The sequence below is a fragment of the Odontesthes bonariensis genome, chromosome 12 (assembly GCF_027942865.1).
Source record: "Odontesthes bonariensis isolate fOdoBon6 chromosome 12, fOdoBon6.hap1, whole genome shotgun sequence".
NCBI lineage: Eukaryota > Metazoa > Chordata > Actinopteri > Atheriniformes > Atherinopsidae > Odontesthes > Odontesthes bonariensis.
The window spans coordinates 4,865,111-4,880,279 of NC_134517.1; the positions used below are offsets into that span (position 1 = coordinate 4,865,111).

At 41.9% G+C, this 15,169-nt stretch overlaps 1 protein-coding gene across 2 annotated transcripts in view; it reads right to left on the bottom strand.

Annotated features, from left to right (window-relative positions):
• Nucleotides 1-15,169, bottom strand: part of ptpn4a (protein tyrosine phosphatase non-receptor type 4a) — a 76,658-nt gene continuing 61,489 nt past the window's right edge. For both annotated transcript variants that reach the window (XM_075478955.1, XM_075478954.1), the window contains 17 exons: nt 13,615-13,678; nt 12,192-12,364; nt 10,833-10,901; nt 10,381-10,515; nt 9,823-9,984; nt 6,807-6,966; nt 5,597-5,680; nt 5,385-5,441; nt 4,983-5,139; nt 4,139-4,305; nt 3,781-3,871; nt 3,555-3,616; nt 2,898-3,044; nt 2,235-2,363; nt 1,074-1,222; nt 844-979; nt 1-753 (listed from right to left, as the gene is read on the bottom strand). In XM_075478955.1, coding sequence (XP_075335070.1) covers nt 355-753; nt 844-979; nt 1,074-1,222; nt 2,235-2,363; nt 2,898-3,044; nt 3,555-3,616; nt 3,781-3,871; nt 4,139-4,305; nt 4,983-5,139; nt 5,385-5,441; nt 5,597-5,680; nt 6,807-6,966; nt 9,823-9,984; nt 10,381-10,515; nt 10,833-10,901; nt 12,192-12,364; nt 13,615-13,678 — 2,341 coding nt within the window. In that variant the 3' untranslated portion in view covers nt 1-354. The remainder of the gene's footprint in view (nt 754-843; nt 980-1,073; nt 1,223-2,234; nt 2,364-2,897; nt 3,045-3,554; nt 3,617-3,780; nt 3,872-4,138; nt 4,306-4,982; nt 5,140-5,384; nt 5,442-5,596; nt 5,681-6,806; nt 6,967-9,822; nt 9,985-10,380; nt 10,516-10,832; nt 10,902-12,191; nt 12,365-13,614; nt 13,679-15,169) is intronic.

Consider the following 15,169-nt stretch of genomic DNA (forward strand, 5'->3'; position numbering starts at 1 on the left):
AAAAAAAAAAAAAAAAAAAAAAAAAAAAAAAAGGAGGAGGAGGGGGGGCGGCTTGCATCCACAGGGGGAGCCCCTCCCCTTCGTTCTTATGGCACTACAGCAATTCCCCATCAACATTTTCGGCCTTTGTACTTTTCCATTTGTTGGATCATTTTTTATTTACTCCGATCACATTTTACCCCCCAACGGAACCTTTTCAGCTGGATTTTTTTTTCTTTTCTATTTTATTTCAATCTTGTCCACAACTGTGACGTTTGGTTGTCCTTTTTCCATATTTGTCAGCATAAAGTGCAACAGTGCTTTGTTCTCTCCTGCAGCCCCCTGACCTCCACCTGGTGGCCCCTGGTGGCCCCCTCAGGTCAGACGGCACGGGTTAGCAGGATCAGGTTCGGGGTCAGGGTTCGCGCTGGTCTCGCTGATCAAGCTGGTGGCGCTGGCGACACTCGGCTCCTCCACTTCCTCCTCCTCCTCCTCTTCAGTCACTTCTCCAACATCCAACACCTCCACTTCCTCATCATCATCATCATCATCATCGTCATCCTCTTCATCCAGTCCGCCCTGCAGCAGCTCCCCTTCCTCTGCGGCCATCTCCTCCCCCTCTTCTCCTGCTTTCTTCTGCTCTTTCTTCTCCTCCTCCTCGTCTCTCTCACCACTTGACTTTTCCCTCTGCTGGTATGCGGCCATTTTTAGCGGTTTGACCAGACCTTCTGCGTAGACTTTCACGATGGCCTCGCACACAAAGCGGTACTGGCTCTGATAAAGAAAAGACACAACAATGGATATTATAGCTGTTAGCTTGGCTCGGCTGAACGTCTGCACATACAAACGGACAAATGGACTTACAGGTGTTTGAATCATCATGGCCCTCTGATCTCTCATGGTTCTAACAATATCTAATGGATAAACTGGCTGACCGCACTCCATTAGACACAAGGCCGTTTCCATTGTGATCAGAACCCCTGTCCGACCGATGCCCGCACTAGATGGAAAGATATGCTGTTCAGTCAGTTTAAGTGTATCATAAATCAAAGAACAAGAGAAATGAAGATAGAAAAGTCAATAGTGTCGTTTACCTGCAGTGCACCACCATCGGCTGGTCCTGTCCGGCCCGTTTGCTCCGTACCAGAGCTACAAAGTCCAGAAAATCTGTGGAGTCGTCCGGAACGCCGTGGTCTGGCCAAGCCAGGTACTGAATCTGAGTGAGCTCTCTCTGCTGTTCACTCTGAACAAGAAGAAACAAGTGACTTAATCCATCCATCCGACACAATGTATCCACTCTCATCTCAGTCAAGACAAAGTTTACAAGTAATCCTCAGACATCAGCGACAGTAAAACCCATGCAGGTGATCAAAGTCTCTGCGGCAGACCTCCAGGCATGCATGATTCAACTCTTCCAGCTTTAAAAATGTTAGGAAACATGCTGTATTAATAAACATCTCCACTGAAACACATCACAGTTGTTTTACTGTATAAAACATGATATTTCACATATTTCACAGCATTTAACACTAAATAGCCATTCTGCAGCTACAGAAAACAGCAGGTACTGACCAATGCTTCTTCTGCAACTCAGACCCTTGTGTTTCTCTTTAAGCCTGCCCTGCTGCATCACCATGGTAACACATCCTTCTCCATAGCAACAATAACAGGCAGAGGAGAACGCTAACTGCCTCTTATTATATCCATATATTTCAAAGGTCACGGCACAACACAGGGAAGTGATCAGGTCAACAAACAGCAGGAGGGAAATGTTACAGATCCCCGATCACCCTGAAAATCTTACATGTTACGTGTCGTCCAGCAGAAAATGAAAGTTCAGCATCACATGTTGAAGTAAGCGTGGAAGCATTAAAGCCTTCAACAGGGTAATTTAATCAACTTCCATTCTGCATTCCTGCTTTTTACAAACATCCCACTCTCTGCTCCTCTGTTTGGGTTCTCTCTGTTCGCTTCAGCAAAGTGACTGACTGGGTGGTTATGTTGTCATGACAACCAGATCCCAATATGTGGCTGGCTTGCAGCAGCAGGAGCCAGAATAAGAACAGCCCACACTGGTCACTATGGCAACACACCTCCTCGGGGTCCTCAGTAGCTCATCCTTCCTCGACACTGGTCCCTCTTTCTGATTGGACACAGAGTCTTTGTGTGCGGCGCCTTCACCACCCCCCCCTCCCCTCCCCCCCATCCTCTCAGCTCTGGGTGTGCCCTGTGTGTGTGTGTGTGTGCATGGTTACCTGCGTGTGCATGAGAGTCATCTCGCGGACCAGGAAGGCAGAGTTGCCCTCTTCGTTGTGACATGTAACAGTGAAGTCCCCGTAGGTGGCGCTGCTGTCTGGGTTGGGCCAATACTGGTGACACTTCACCTTTAAACACAAACCAGGGATTCAGTTGGATATGTTAGACTGAATGTCTAACATATCCAAACTCTAAACTCAGAGGTCAGGGTCTGGCACTCTTCAGTTAGCCATCTGTTCCTTGAGCTCCCATTTAAAACACATCACACATACAACACACACAGTGAAAGTGAAACTGCTTCCAAACTCCAGGGCAGAAATAATGATTTTCAACTTCGCTGTCACAAGACACAAGATATTTTTATCTGCAGCCTGGCAGCGTTTCAGGAGTCTTCTTTGTTATGTAATGTTGCTTTCGAGCTGTTAAGAGCTCCCTCTGCAATTAGAAAAAAGTCTTTCATTGGTTGTGATGTATCAGTGTTCTGTACATAAGGAAATATTCTGTGTGGCGGAATTAAAGGACAGACATTTACAGATCAACGAAAAGGATGCAGCACTTTAGAGTGCTGGGTGTCCACATTTCAGGGCTTTTCTGAAAAAATCTGGAACAGAGTCACCGACTTCATTTCCAGCCCTTGTCCTTGAATGAGTGCTTTCACATACCCGCCCCCTCTCAACCTGCGTAGTTAGCATGACCACCATGGATGAGCCCTGCTCCCAGGTCATTTGCCAGAAGTCAGGGCAGGTGTTGGGCAGAGGGCCCTGGCATGCTATGTAGCGGTTTATCAGACTGGAGGCTGGAATCTCCATCTGCATAGAGAGGGACACAGAGAGTGAGCTTCTGAGGGAATGAAGTTTGTCAGATTATCAGTCAGATTAATGTTTCTATTACATATCCTGACAGTTACAAATGAAGGCTTTAGCGTTTGCTAAATAATCATTAATTGAGACACAGAGTAAACAATTATTCCACTGCAAATTACTTTTTAAAAAATCCCTGTTTGAAAACTGAGCACTTCATTTGTCACACCAAACCATCCTGCTTTGGATAAGTGAAAAAACAGTGAGGAAGTATATATATATAAAAAAAAAAAACTTTCCTTCTTTGTAACATAAAACTGCCTGACAGACTAAAAACTGTGCAAGAGCTGGCATGTCATACTTAAAGCTAATGTGCTTAACGCATTCACCAGTGTGGCCAGCACATAGACGTCTCATCAGCTGTTTGATGGTTACAGTATGATTCCTCACACAAGTTAAATGAAACATGGTATCGAAAAATAAAAAATGAAAGCCAGGACTGAAGATGAATCAACTTACATTGATATAGTTTGCATTGATGTAGTCATCTGTGCTTTTCAGAATGACCCGCGTGGCATCATCTGTCAGGAGATGAGAGGTAATGTTACACTTACAGAGAACAGAGGAGATGACACACAGAGTTAGAGGAAAACAGGCTCAGAATAGAGAGCATGTGATGAGAGGAACTAAAGGTCAAGTTGAGCGCATATTTCAATACTAACGGCAACCATGTTTGCTCACGTACAAGGAGAGATGTCCCTGTAGCGATTTTTGGAAACGTTCTGAGGTAATTTGGCACACAGCATGGTCATCCCCGGCCTCTTCCTGTACAGTTGCTGTGGGACAAGAAACAGAAAAGATAGAAATTATTATCAAACCCCAAGATTTTCTTCTCTCAGATTGTGCAGGTTAGTAATTTTGGAGCAAAATCTTGCATCCACCGACTTTAAGTGTGTATACATTTTCCTGGGACGATAAGAAGTAGTTCAATGACTGGGATAGAAGAGGAAGTTTGTGGAGCAGAGAAAGAAAAACTAATGTGTGCTTCTCTACTTTATCTGCTCAGGTTCCGACTGTGTGAATGTTTTTATTTCTCTCCTCACATCAAACTGTGCCAGTATGGCTCCACTGCTCAGGCCTTCCTTCAGTGTGACCATGGAGTCCCTCAAAGCATGCTGATCCAGCTGAGCGGGGTCCTGCGGGGACTTCTCAGGGATATACTGGAAATCAGGCTCAGGGTCCACCTTCTCCTCCACAACATCGTAGATAGCTGAACGGGACAGGAGAAAAAAATCATTTTACTCTAACCAGGAAATACGTGTCCAAGCTTTAATTAATACACCCAGGCCTCACACCGCTTACAATGTGTTTACAATCTCTTAAAAAAAAAAAATGTAAAAAGTCAGATTGCACTGCACAAACTAGTTCTTTCTTTCTTACTTTGTTCCCACAGCCATAAGGATTCTTAACAGTGACTGTTCTTCTCAAATTGATTGATTGATTTTTTTTATCTTTATTTAGTCATTTAATATTATTATTATTATTAGTGGTAGTAGAAGTAATAGTATTTTTATTAGATTTATTATTATTGTTGCTGCTTATATACAATCATTGTAAAAAATTGTAAAAAATAAAATAAAATTTGAGCTACTTGACTAATTTGAATTTCCCCCATTGGGTGATGAATAAAGTATTTTTCTATTTTATTCTACTCTTTCATAAGAATAAAAGGAAATTAAACTAGCACTTATACCTTGTAACTGCTAGAAGTAATCATAATACTAGACCAACTGAATAGACAATCTTTCTGAGAAAAATGATCTAATTATCAGTGTTACATATTCTGGTTACATGACAAAGAGAATCACTCCTCCAGTGCCCCGAGTGAAAGATGATTTGTAACATAGAAAATCTTTCACAGTGCGCATGATGGAGGGGACAACTCACCGTTTGGTCTGACCAATAGGATGAGCTCCCCAGAGTGGCTCTCACAGCTGGCTTTGATAAACATGACCACCTGGTCGTGGGTGTGGTCAGAGATGTCCCGCCCATTAATTAGTACCACCTGATCCCCCTCATTAAGGCGTGGCACACACAGGTCAGCCTGAGAAAGAACAGAGAAAAGAACGGCAACGACAGGATGTGAGGATGCGTTCCTGTTCGGATCAATAAAACGCCTGCAGTCAAAGAGAACACAAATACTGGGGTGCAGCTCGTAGCTGAAAGGACTGAAGGTGTCGACTTGTGGTGGCTGAAGTTACATTTGACTCTGTGGGTAAAGAGCTAGCCCATTCTGTTTGAAACACATTCTAATCCACATCTTTGCATATGTGACGGCCGTTAACTTACGGATGTTCCGGGAGCCACTCGAGACACAATGATGGGCATCTTCTGATCAGCTCCACCCTGGAGATAAATGGATACGTTAATAACACAGCACAACGGCTGGAACAAAAATATCAGGGGACATTTCAGGCAAGAAGCGTGGACGTGTGATGATGCATACTGTGGAAATAAGATCATCTAAAGAACCGCACGTTCCAGCTGAATTCAGCCCTCACCTTGACATTGAAGCCAAAACGTCCGTGTTCGTCAGGTCTCATCTTGATCAGGACCAGGTTATCATGCGGGACGACTCCGTTCAACTGAAAGAAGGGAGATGAACAAGGATGAATCAAATCTACATCCTGCCGTGATCCACATTGTCCCTCCATAGTGCCCTGCTAACTCTGATCCTTTCATGGCTCGAGGCACTTTGGAGTGACTGATCAACAAGAAGTACAGAAATCTTCTTATGTTCACTGAAATCTGCCCTCGATTTAAATTTCAAGTAACCACCTAAGAGCATCAATGATTCATTTCATAGGGGAAAAAAAAAAAAAAAAAGGTTCATTCAAGCCATTGCAATTTCACCTCCCAATAATGTTCTATATTCCCTTCTTCAAACATAAAAATCCCTTTCGGATCCTGTTCATCTGCTGTAGATAATCTTTTAAAGGTCTGCCACTACCCCTTTCTTCCTCCACTTGTCCAGTTTCCTCAGATGTTTTAAGGACACTGCACACCATGCTGAGACATGCCAAGTTTTCAGCTAAGAGCTCTTTGGGAATCACCTTGTTGCTGTAGAAATACTATTTTCTGTCTGTCAGACTATCATTGGCACTTTTTCATAGATGCATCTAAAGAAATGGGAACAAATTATGTGCATTTGCAACAGACAGCTTGTAACAACGTGTCTAAACTTACAATTTAAAATCGGGTTTTCGCTATCTGTTACTAAAAGTATCCGTAATGTGTACACGAGACAACGCTGCTTCATCCCTTGAGTTAGGTGCATCTTCTTTTAATGCTTGAATAATTCGTCAGTCAGTGTTAAGTGGCTAAACAGCCAAATAAAAATCCTCCGAAAATGATCAGGTACAAGACCTGGACTGAAAATGAGTGAAAAAGTACCCCAAGTCTAAAGAAGAACTTTAAAAGGCCTGGAGAACTTCTACTCCACCACTTTAACAGATTACAATAAAGTCTGGGTGTCTTTAAGCTGAATACAAAGAAATGAGCGCTGGCTTAGGACTTATGAAAAGTTATATCCAAGTTGCTAGGGTAACAGTGATTAGGCTAGATGTGTCAAATCTCTTAAAATCTCCCAAAACATGTTTTAATTAGTTCTTTAGTTGTAATTTTAAGCAAACTTCCAACTACCATGAGCATTTTTTTCTCTAAAAGCTTTATGTAATACTACACAAGGCGCTTCTGAGTAGAGACACTCACAGTGATTTTGTCAGCGTTGACAGGAACATCGTACATCTCATTGAGGTGGTTGTCCAGGAGGCTTTGCTGGGAGTGGGCCTGGATGATCTGGCTCAGAGTCTTCCTGCTCAGCTGCTTGGGGGGCAGGGCTGGAGGTTGGCCATCTAACCCATCTGGAGACCTGTGGGAGGCAAACGAAGAAAGAGAAGGAGACGGAAAATTTAAGAAAGCAGACAAAAAAGAGAATGGAGCAGTAAGATAAGTTCAGATGAGATGGCAGTCCTTTTTTTTTTTTTTTTTCCTCAATCAATCTGACATGCTCCAGAAGTGATGACGTCTGTCAATTAGAGAACAAGTCATGATAGATAGTGAAAATACAGAGTATTAAAAGAAAAGAAAAAAAAAAAAAAAAAAAAATAAAAATAAAAAAATCGGAAAACTGGTCTTTTAAATGTTATAGTGGTAGTGGGTGTTTTATAGAGAAGAGAGAGGTAGAAGGTAGAAAACCAGATAAGGAATATGATGAGAAAAAGATTGTCAGAGACAGAGAAGCTTAATAGCACCGTTAGTCACAATGCATTAACCTCAATAAAAAAGGCTGCAAGAGGAAGGAAAACAACCCCCTCCATCATTCAGGCAATAAAAGGCAGTCAGTGTGCAAAGTGAAACAACACGGTCAGTCAGTTAAGGCTTTCAGCAGCACCGAGGCGCACTCTCTGGTGGGGAAAGGCCAGTCATTTCACAGTGTGTGTGTGTGGTTCACACACACACACACACACACACACACTCTGGGGGTGGGGGCATCAGTCAAAGAGCATTGCCTTTGTTTTGGCTGCTGCCACTGGTGCCACTTTGTGTCTTAAATACACACATACACAAACTAACATTTATTATGGGTCAAAACCAGGTCAGGCCTTCAGTTAGAGGGCAGTGCACAGCGGGCCTGAGCCAAGACTGCACATCCTCCTCCTTTACTTAATCCCCTGAACATAACACACAAGCGTGATGAGTGCGCAAACATCTGCATACATAAGCCCAATTTAGGAAAGGCTCTGGGATAAGAAGAGTCAAACCCAATGAACAGGGCAGGACATGTTTTAGTGCTTCCGTTTGGTCGACTGCTTTGATCTAAATACTAAATCTTTAAAGAGCTTCTTCTAGGATATGCTACAACTAAAAAAATGAGCCTGAAGTGAAATGAATGACTGAATGACTGACTGAATAAATTAACAAATGCATGGATGATCGAACAAACCGAGCAAACATCACATGACCGTATACAGGACATCCAAAAAGACTAGAGGATAAATTAGCAGGACATAAAGTCCCTTCAAGCTGCATGCAACGCTTTCAGACTGTTTACTGTGTAATCCCAGCATTCTTTCTTGGAAACAACAGCACAACTGTTCATCCAAGTCTACTTTCATTTAAACTGGTGAAAAACTGGGAAAATCTGGATTATAGACCAGAGCAAAGTGATCAAACTGGAGATGGCAAACATGTAGTTGCATTTCAATTGTCTACAGAAAAATGAGGCCTTTCAAAAGAAAAGAGCAGATTTAAATCTAGTGCAAAGCAGGAGTTCTTCAGAAATGACAGTGTTGTCTGGATTGGACCAAATCTTTTGTAAAAGACATCATAACACGGCCGCTGGAGGAGATAATTCAGAGTACTGCAGAGCAAAAAGACCCACCTTGAATGTGAAAATGATTTTCTTCTGAAAATGGTAAAGAGAAAACTATTTTCTGAATATCTGCTGCCAAATACAAACATCTGGGACAAGGAAAGTCCAGCAATGCACTGATTTGAGCCTCTGAGGAATTTCTGCAGGAATCTTCTCTATGAAGGGGAAAACACATTCAGGAAGGGAAACTGGAACATTTTATCTGTTTCCGATTTCACAGAAATGATTTTGAATGTCTTCCTGTTTGACACAGCTTGCCTCTGCACAATTGACCCCTACTCATTTAAGTTTTATGGGCAATAACTACCCAATGTGTGTAATGACAGAGTGTCCAGTCATTCAAGAAAGATATTTTAAACATGTGCACCCCACAAACAAAGAAAATATGTTCAAGACAAACAGTAATCCTTGTTTGTTTCCTGCTAATCAGCTTAAAATGAGATGTTCTATTTTTAATATGATTTTAATGACATGTTCAGGGGTTATTCAAACACAAAATGTTCTCAGATCAAACCAAAGACAGCAAATCAAACAGCATGCATGAGTAACGTCTGTGTTGTCTGAGGGAGAAAAGCAGGTGATTATGTCATCTTCTGACTCTGAAATAGAGCGATGAGCCGCTAAACTTGCCGTTTGCCTGTGTGCTTTGTAGGCAGTGGAGCTGCCACTTTGAAGTTACTTAACCACACTGATCTCCAACTGAGAAATGTTCCATCTTCCCAGCTCCTCTGCTCTCCAACTTCAGACTTTCAAACAGCAATGTGGGACTTAAAAGAACTTTACCAGATATTTTATAGTGTGTGAGCAGTGTAAGGAAATACAGCAGGCACAAAGCTAAGACTGGCTCAGCCCTGTTGCACAATCTCTCCACCCTGCAAGCCTTCTATAAACACATTTTATGGGCTGTTTCTCAAAGGGTTCATCTTTCCAATGAGGTTGCCTAAGTGACACTGGGAGAGGGTGTGAACTGCTGGCAGAAGCCACAGACACCGACAGACATTTAAAGACGTAAAAATAAAACAGTCAACACAGCAGCACAGTCAGACAGACTGAGGCTACCGCTGATGAGGAAAATCTAACTGCTTAATTAAAGGGTGGCTGTTTCTCAGAAGATGTTTTATTTATGAAGCAGTGAAATTATGATCCAACCAATGCTCTGCAAAGTCAAAAGTGATGCTTTTTCCCCAAAGAGAAAGAACTTTAAACAACATGGCCACTATGAAAAACAAGAGATGAGTAAAGGATAGAAGAAAGAGAGAAGGGGAAGGTAGATATGTACAGATTAGAATGATACAAACAGCTTAGAGTAAAAAACAAGAATTATCTCAGGTGTGCGGCAGGGATGAGACTCACGGTGTAGAGTCCAGGCTGATGCTGTTGGCCTGCGTGGACGAGGCTGACTTGTGATTGGAGGAGAACACAGGTAGGCTGGGGGAAGCATGGATCACATGATCAACCAGGTGGCCGACTGACGAAGGGCGTAGTCGTGTGCCTTCTTGTACAAACAGCGAGTTCCTGAGTGCACACAGAGAACTGGAATGTTTAACGGCAGCTTTAAATGTTCTGAGAGTTTGTTTGTTGCTTCACAGAAATACCTCAAATATTTTGAGTTTTATTATTGTAAAAAACATTGTTGTTCGGAATCATAGTTGACTTCTTATGGGGAAATGCATTATTTTAGTCTGGCAAACTCTACACGGCAGACACAGGCCTGGCACAGAAATGATGTCACATTTTATTTGCATGATTGGAGTAAAGAAAAATAAATGGTTGGGCTTTAAAGTAACAATAAAGAATTTAGCTCCCATCATGCGATGACCCCTTCAAAGAAACAAAAAAGTTTGGACTGCAGTCAGAAAACAGACAACTGACTTTCCCATTAGAGAAGATTTGTGTTATTTCTAGACTCACTGGTTGGGTGTGCCGGGTGGTGAGCGAGTGGGCAGACTTTGGGTCTCCAGTCTCTCATCTGATAGGCTGTTCCTGCTGACTGACTCCCAGTCAGTCCCACCCATCAACTTCCTGGCCAATGGCTTGCTGGGAGACCTGCTCAGACCAAGACATTAATTCAGCTGTGCGCAAAATGGAAACATAATTCTCACTACTTTTATACCTCATTTCAACTGTATGGTTCTGCTTGACTTGATTTGACTTTACGTGCTAATGGCAGGGGGATGGTAAACCTCAACAATACAACAACTGTTAACTAAAGAATTCTTCTCAACTGGGTCTGAACCAAAGCAAGTGATCACCTTCTGTCCACAGAGGAAAACCAAAAGAAAGGCGGGTATAGTCAAATTCAGTTGAGCTGTACCATGAAGAGGAAATTAAACACTCAACTAAGCAAATAGCTGTTTTGGTACCTTGCAAAAACTCTGTCCTTGATGCATTTCTCCTTTCCATACTGTACAGACTGCACTTCTGTCCGTCCGCTAAAAACAGAAACAACAAAAACAGCAGTTAATGAACCGAGTTAAAAACAGAAAACCTCATTTGATGTGAAGGCCAGCAGGGTTTTAAAAAGTCATCATTAAAGCCACGTTAACTCTGTACTGAGGCTTAGAGTGATGGCTACCTCACACATCCTGTGTTTGTTGATGTCTTTGATTAAAGGCCCTAAATACCATCTGTGATACCAGAGCTGTTGCTTTTTTCGTCAAGATCTTAACACAATATAAATAATGGCTTCTTTTATTTTCTCCATTTGCATTGTTCACATTCTGCACAGTCTGAGTTTGCCCATGTGCCTCCATTTGAAATCCTCCTCTAGCACACAAGCAAGTATATCTAACCATTAAAGCACCAGCAGAGCCAGTTGCCTACCTGAGCTTCAGCTTGATACAGGTTGTTTTAGTGCTTTGTTTGCAGTCATAAAAGTTACTTCAGTGGTATTAGCTCTTTAAATCTTTCAGAAACAAATGATCTCACACTGGACACGTCAAAGTAACACCAGCAGTCTGCCAGCCAGTAACAGAAGCAGCATATTTGATCTTTTGAAACACTGTTAATACCATACCAAACAGCCAAAATTCACAAGTTAAAAGACCATTCTTATACGAGTCTGTCGATATCTCAAGGGCAAACACACACACACATACACACACACACACACACACACACAGCTTCAAGCAAAACAACAGACGAGGTTCGCTCACGTTGCATCACCGCTGCTCAATAAATAATCACAAGAAAAAAAATCAAAAAGGAAATGAAAAATGCCAACAGAAAAGTAAAACAAAGTTGGCACGAGGTGACATTATAATCCAGCAAGGAGACAGCATTTCATTTGATGCTTTTAGCCCCAATTACAATGTGAAAGTTTAGGAAGGACATGTCAGCTGAGAAATATGTTGACTGGGGAGAGGCTGGAAGCAGCACCGGTGTGTGGAATTAACTGACATAACTGAGAATGGGCACAAACAATTACTGCTTAAGAGTTTAAGACTTAAGAGTAACAGCACAAATGAAATTTTAAGTATACTATTCACTAATGATATGCTTATGATAGGACAGAAGTATAAGAAAATATGTTGTTTAGGCCTCTCAAAATAAAGAGGTACAACAGCATGAATTTAAAAGAAGATGCACTTCTGCTGGCTTTTTTTCTTGAAGTGCAAATGCTGGTGAGTCAAACACAGGGAGAGACCCACAGAGCACGTTCCCATCTGGTCTGGGTCTTTCTGTTCCTCTGGGTACATGCGTTTCATTCCTCTTGTTCCTACCAGTATCTGAACTTTGAGCCCAGGGTGAAGTAGTGAGTGAAGAAGTTCTTCTGCGGGGGGATGGGGCGCTCCAGCCTGAAGAAGGTGTGGTGCTCCACGCAGGCTTTCCACAGGTTCTTACAGGCCCGATAGTTGACCATATTAAAACCCAGCAGCGTCTCGCGAGTTTCCGTCTGTGTGCAGGGAGAGGAAGATGAAGTTATGTGGGACGCTGAATCAGGAAATTTTCCATAGTTGGGCCAATTATTCATTCATTCAATGCATTACTTGAAGTTGTTGCTACTGGTTAAACATTACTTTTCATGTGCAACTATTTTGACCGTTTCTGCATTACATTTGGCCAACCGTATCAGTTGTTCCTTACTTTTATCTAACCATCTTTTTTCTAACAGCTTTGCCCTTTATTCTTTACTTTTGGCTTTTTCAGCTCATCAGTTTCGAGGCCATCTTGAAACTTTCTTCAAAACTTTGTGGAGACTCCTTTTATTGTATATCACATCACTTTTAGCCCTTTCATTGATCAACCTTTGAGCAAAGTGTTTGGTTTTCTGTCTGCTTTCCTTCCCATGCAAACTAAACTTTTCAGAATGATCCTCTCCCTTGTACTGTAGATGCACAACGTTTCTCTGAGGTCAACAACAACAAAGTGAAAAATGCTACTCTGTTGGCCCAGGAGAGTCTGAGATCTGTCAGTCATGATCCTCAGCACACGTGCCTATTTTCTGACGTGACAAACTGAATGCAGATTTCTTTTGGCTCGACTATGACTTTGTTATTTCGTAAAAACTTTGTGAGAAAGTACCCACCTAATCTACTGTCTCATGGTGTCTGGTACCCTAACCCTAACCCACAAGCCTGTTTGAACCAAGTTTAGATAACTAGCCTTTGCCAACTCATACAAAACAGCAGAAGAATGACACAATAGTAACAAAAGTAGGACATTTTGGTCCATTAATATTTAGTGGGTCAGAAGTGAATGCAGGTGAAACAGCGGACTTTGAACAGTTCAGTGAAGAAAGAAGAAATACAAACACATACAACATCAGCTGTTGACAGTTTTTCCTTAATCTTACCCTTTACATCTTGTAAATTTTAGCTTTTAGTCTTATCAAATGAAACGTGGAGATGGATAGGTGGACAAGAAGTGGACGAGGGACAAAATGAAATCCCTGCAATAAATTATTAGAAGCAATGTATTTATTTAACACAGATTACAGAAATGCAGACATAGCACAAGGAACATGTTGTGATGTGTTATTGTACATACATTTAGTTCTATAACCGGCACAGTATGTACAGAAAAAACAAACTCACATTGGATCAACTCCATCTGTTCAGAAACTAGGATGTAGGTGGGAGGTAAGGACGTGTGTGTGTGTGTGTGTGTGTGTGTGTGTGTGTGTGTGTGTGTGTGTACACCTACCCCGTCTCGCCTCAACTGGACGAAAAACTGTTTGCACTTGAAGGAAATTTTCACTATTTTCAACCTAGAAGTAGGAAAAGGCAAAAAAAAAAAAGAAAAAAGAAAAAAGAAAGTCAGTTAGCTGTCCTTAGCAGCATTGACACACCATCATTACAGTTAATTCACCCATTCTCCCTTATGGTGACAACGTTGCATTCTTTGGAGGACTGTGCAAACAAATGCTTTGAACTTCAAAGTTGTTCTTTGCAACATGCGGTAACAACTGTCAGTGAGCACCAGATCGAACAATCGAATGTGAGACGGAACAAATATCCGCAGAGCTGATCTGAGATCTGGAGCCTGATGAATCTGAAGTATATTTGCTCTCGTTGGAAAAAGAAAAAAAGAACTGTACAGCAACTTTTTAATCTTTATCTTTATTCTTTAAAATGAGATGAAAATCCGACGGTGCTGTTTACTCCGGTATAATCTGACACCGTCGCCTGTAAATCCAACCCAGTGTGGGCAGTTCCCCTCACTCCATCTCCACTTACTTACAAAACTTCTCTCCTTAAGGTTGCCAAATTAAATACTGTGCCTGCATATTTTTCCCCAAAAGCAACTAGCTTTCAGTTTAGATTTCAGATTTAGTTTCAATTTTCCTCCTTCACTTCTCTCTGATGAGCAGAGCTGCAACTCACTGGAAGCTGCAAATGTAAACTAACATTCATACCAGATGACGGCACAATGCTGCTAAATAATGTGCAGTATTAATGCCAGTTAGACTATATAACAGTACACACGGGTAGGGGGGCACTGCAGCGCCACGGACAATGTCTAGGACCGTGAAGGATCGCATCCAACTCGTCTCACTTTAGGTGTACTCAAGTCACTTTACTACACTTCACTTTATTCTTATAATTGACCTGATACTACTTTTGCTCTTTGTTGAAGCAATCAGGATAAAAAAATCCATCTATCCATCTATCTATCTATTCATTTCTGGCTCACTGTGCTTCCCCATGACCGAAACAGTGAAAAGAAAGAACAGCTTTATCAGGAATTCAGTTGTATCCAAATGAAGTGTGTGAGAGCAGAGATGGCAGTATGCAGCAGATGTTAACTGTTGACGCTGGTTACCAACAGGCTGAATGAATACACTTTGTTTTACATTTCCTTTCTCAATACTATAATACTAAGGATTAACAGCAACATTCTGATATGTAGAGTATCTCAACATTCTGTCTGAAAATGCCAAGTTTTTGGCCATATCGCCCAACCCTATAAGAAATCTCAAACTGCCGGGGATCATCGCGCAAAGGATAGGCAAGTCAGAAATAACCGTAGACTTAAAGGTGAAAGCACACTGATAGAAGAGGAGACTAAAGCGGTCATTCTGTGGATCGAATAGAGGTCCGACAGTCAAATCCAATTGTGTCACAGCGGCGGTGAGCAGGGCGGGGGTAAAAAAGACAGAGCTGTGGCAGACAGAAGAAAACAGGAGATCTTAAACTAGAAGGAGGAGAAAAATAGGTAGCAACTTCACTCCTGTAATTAATTCTTCACAGCTTAGAAT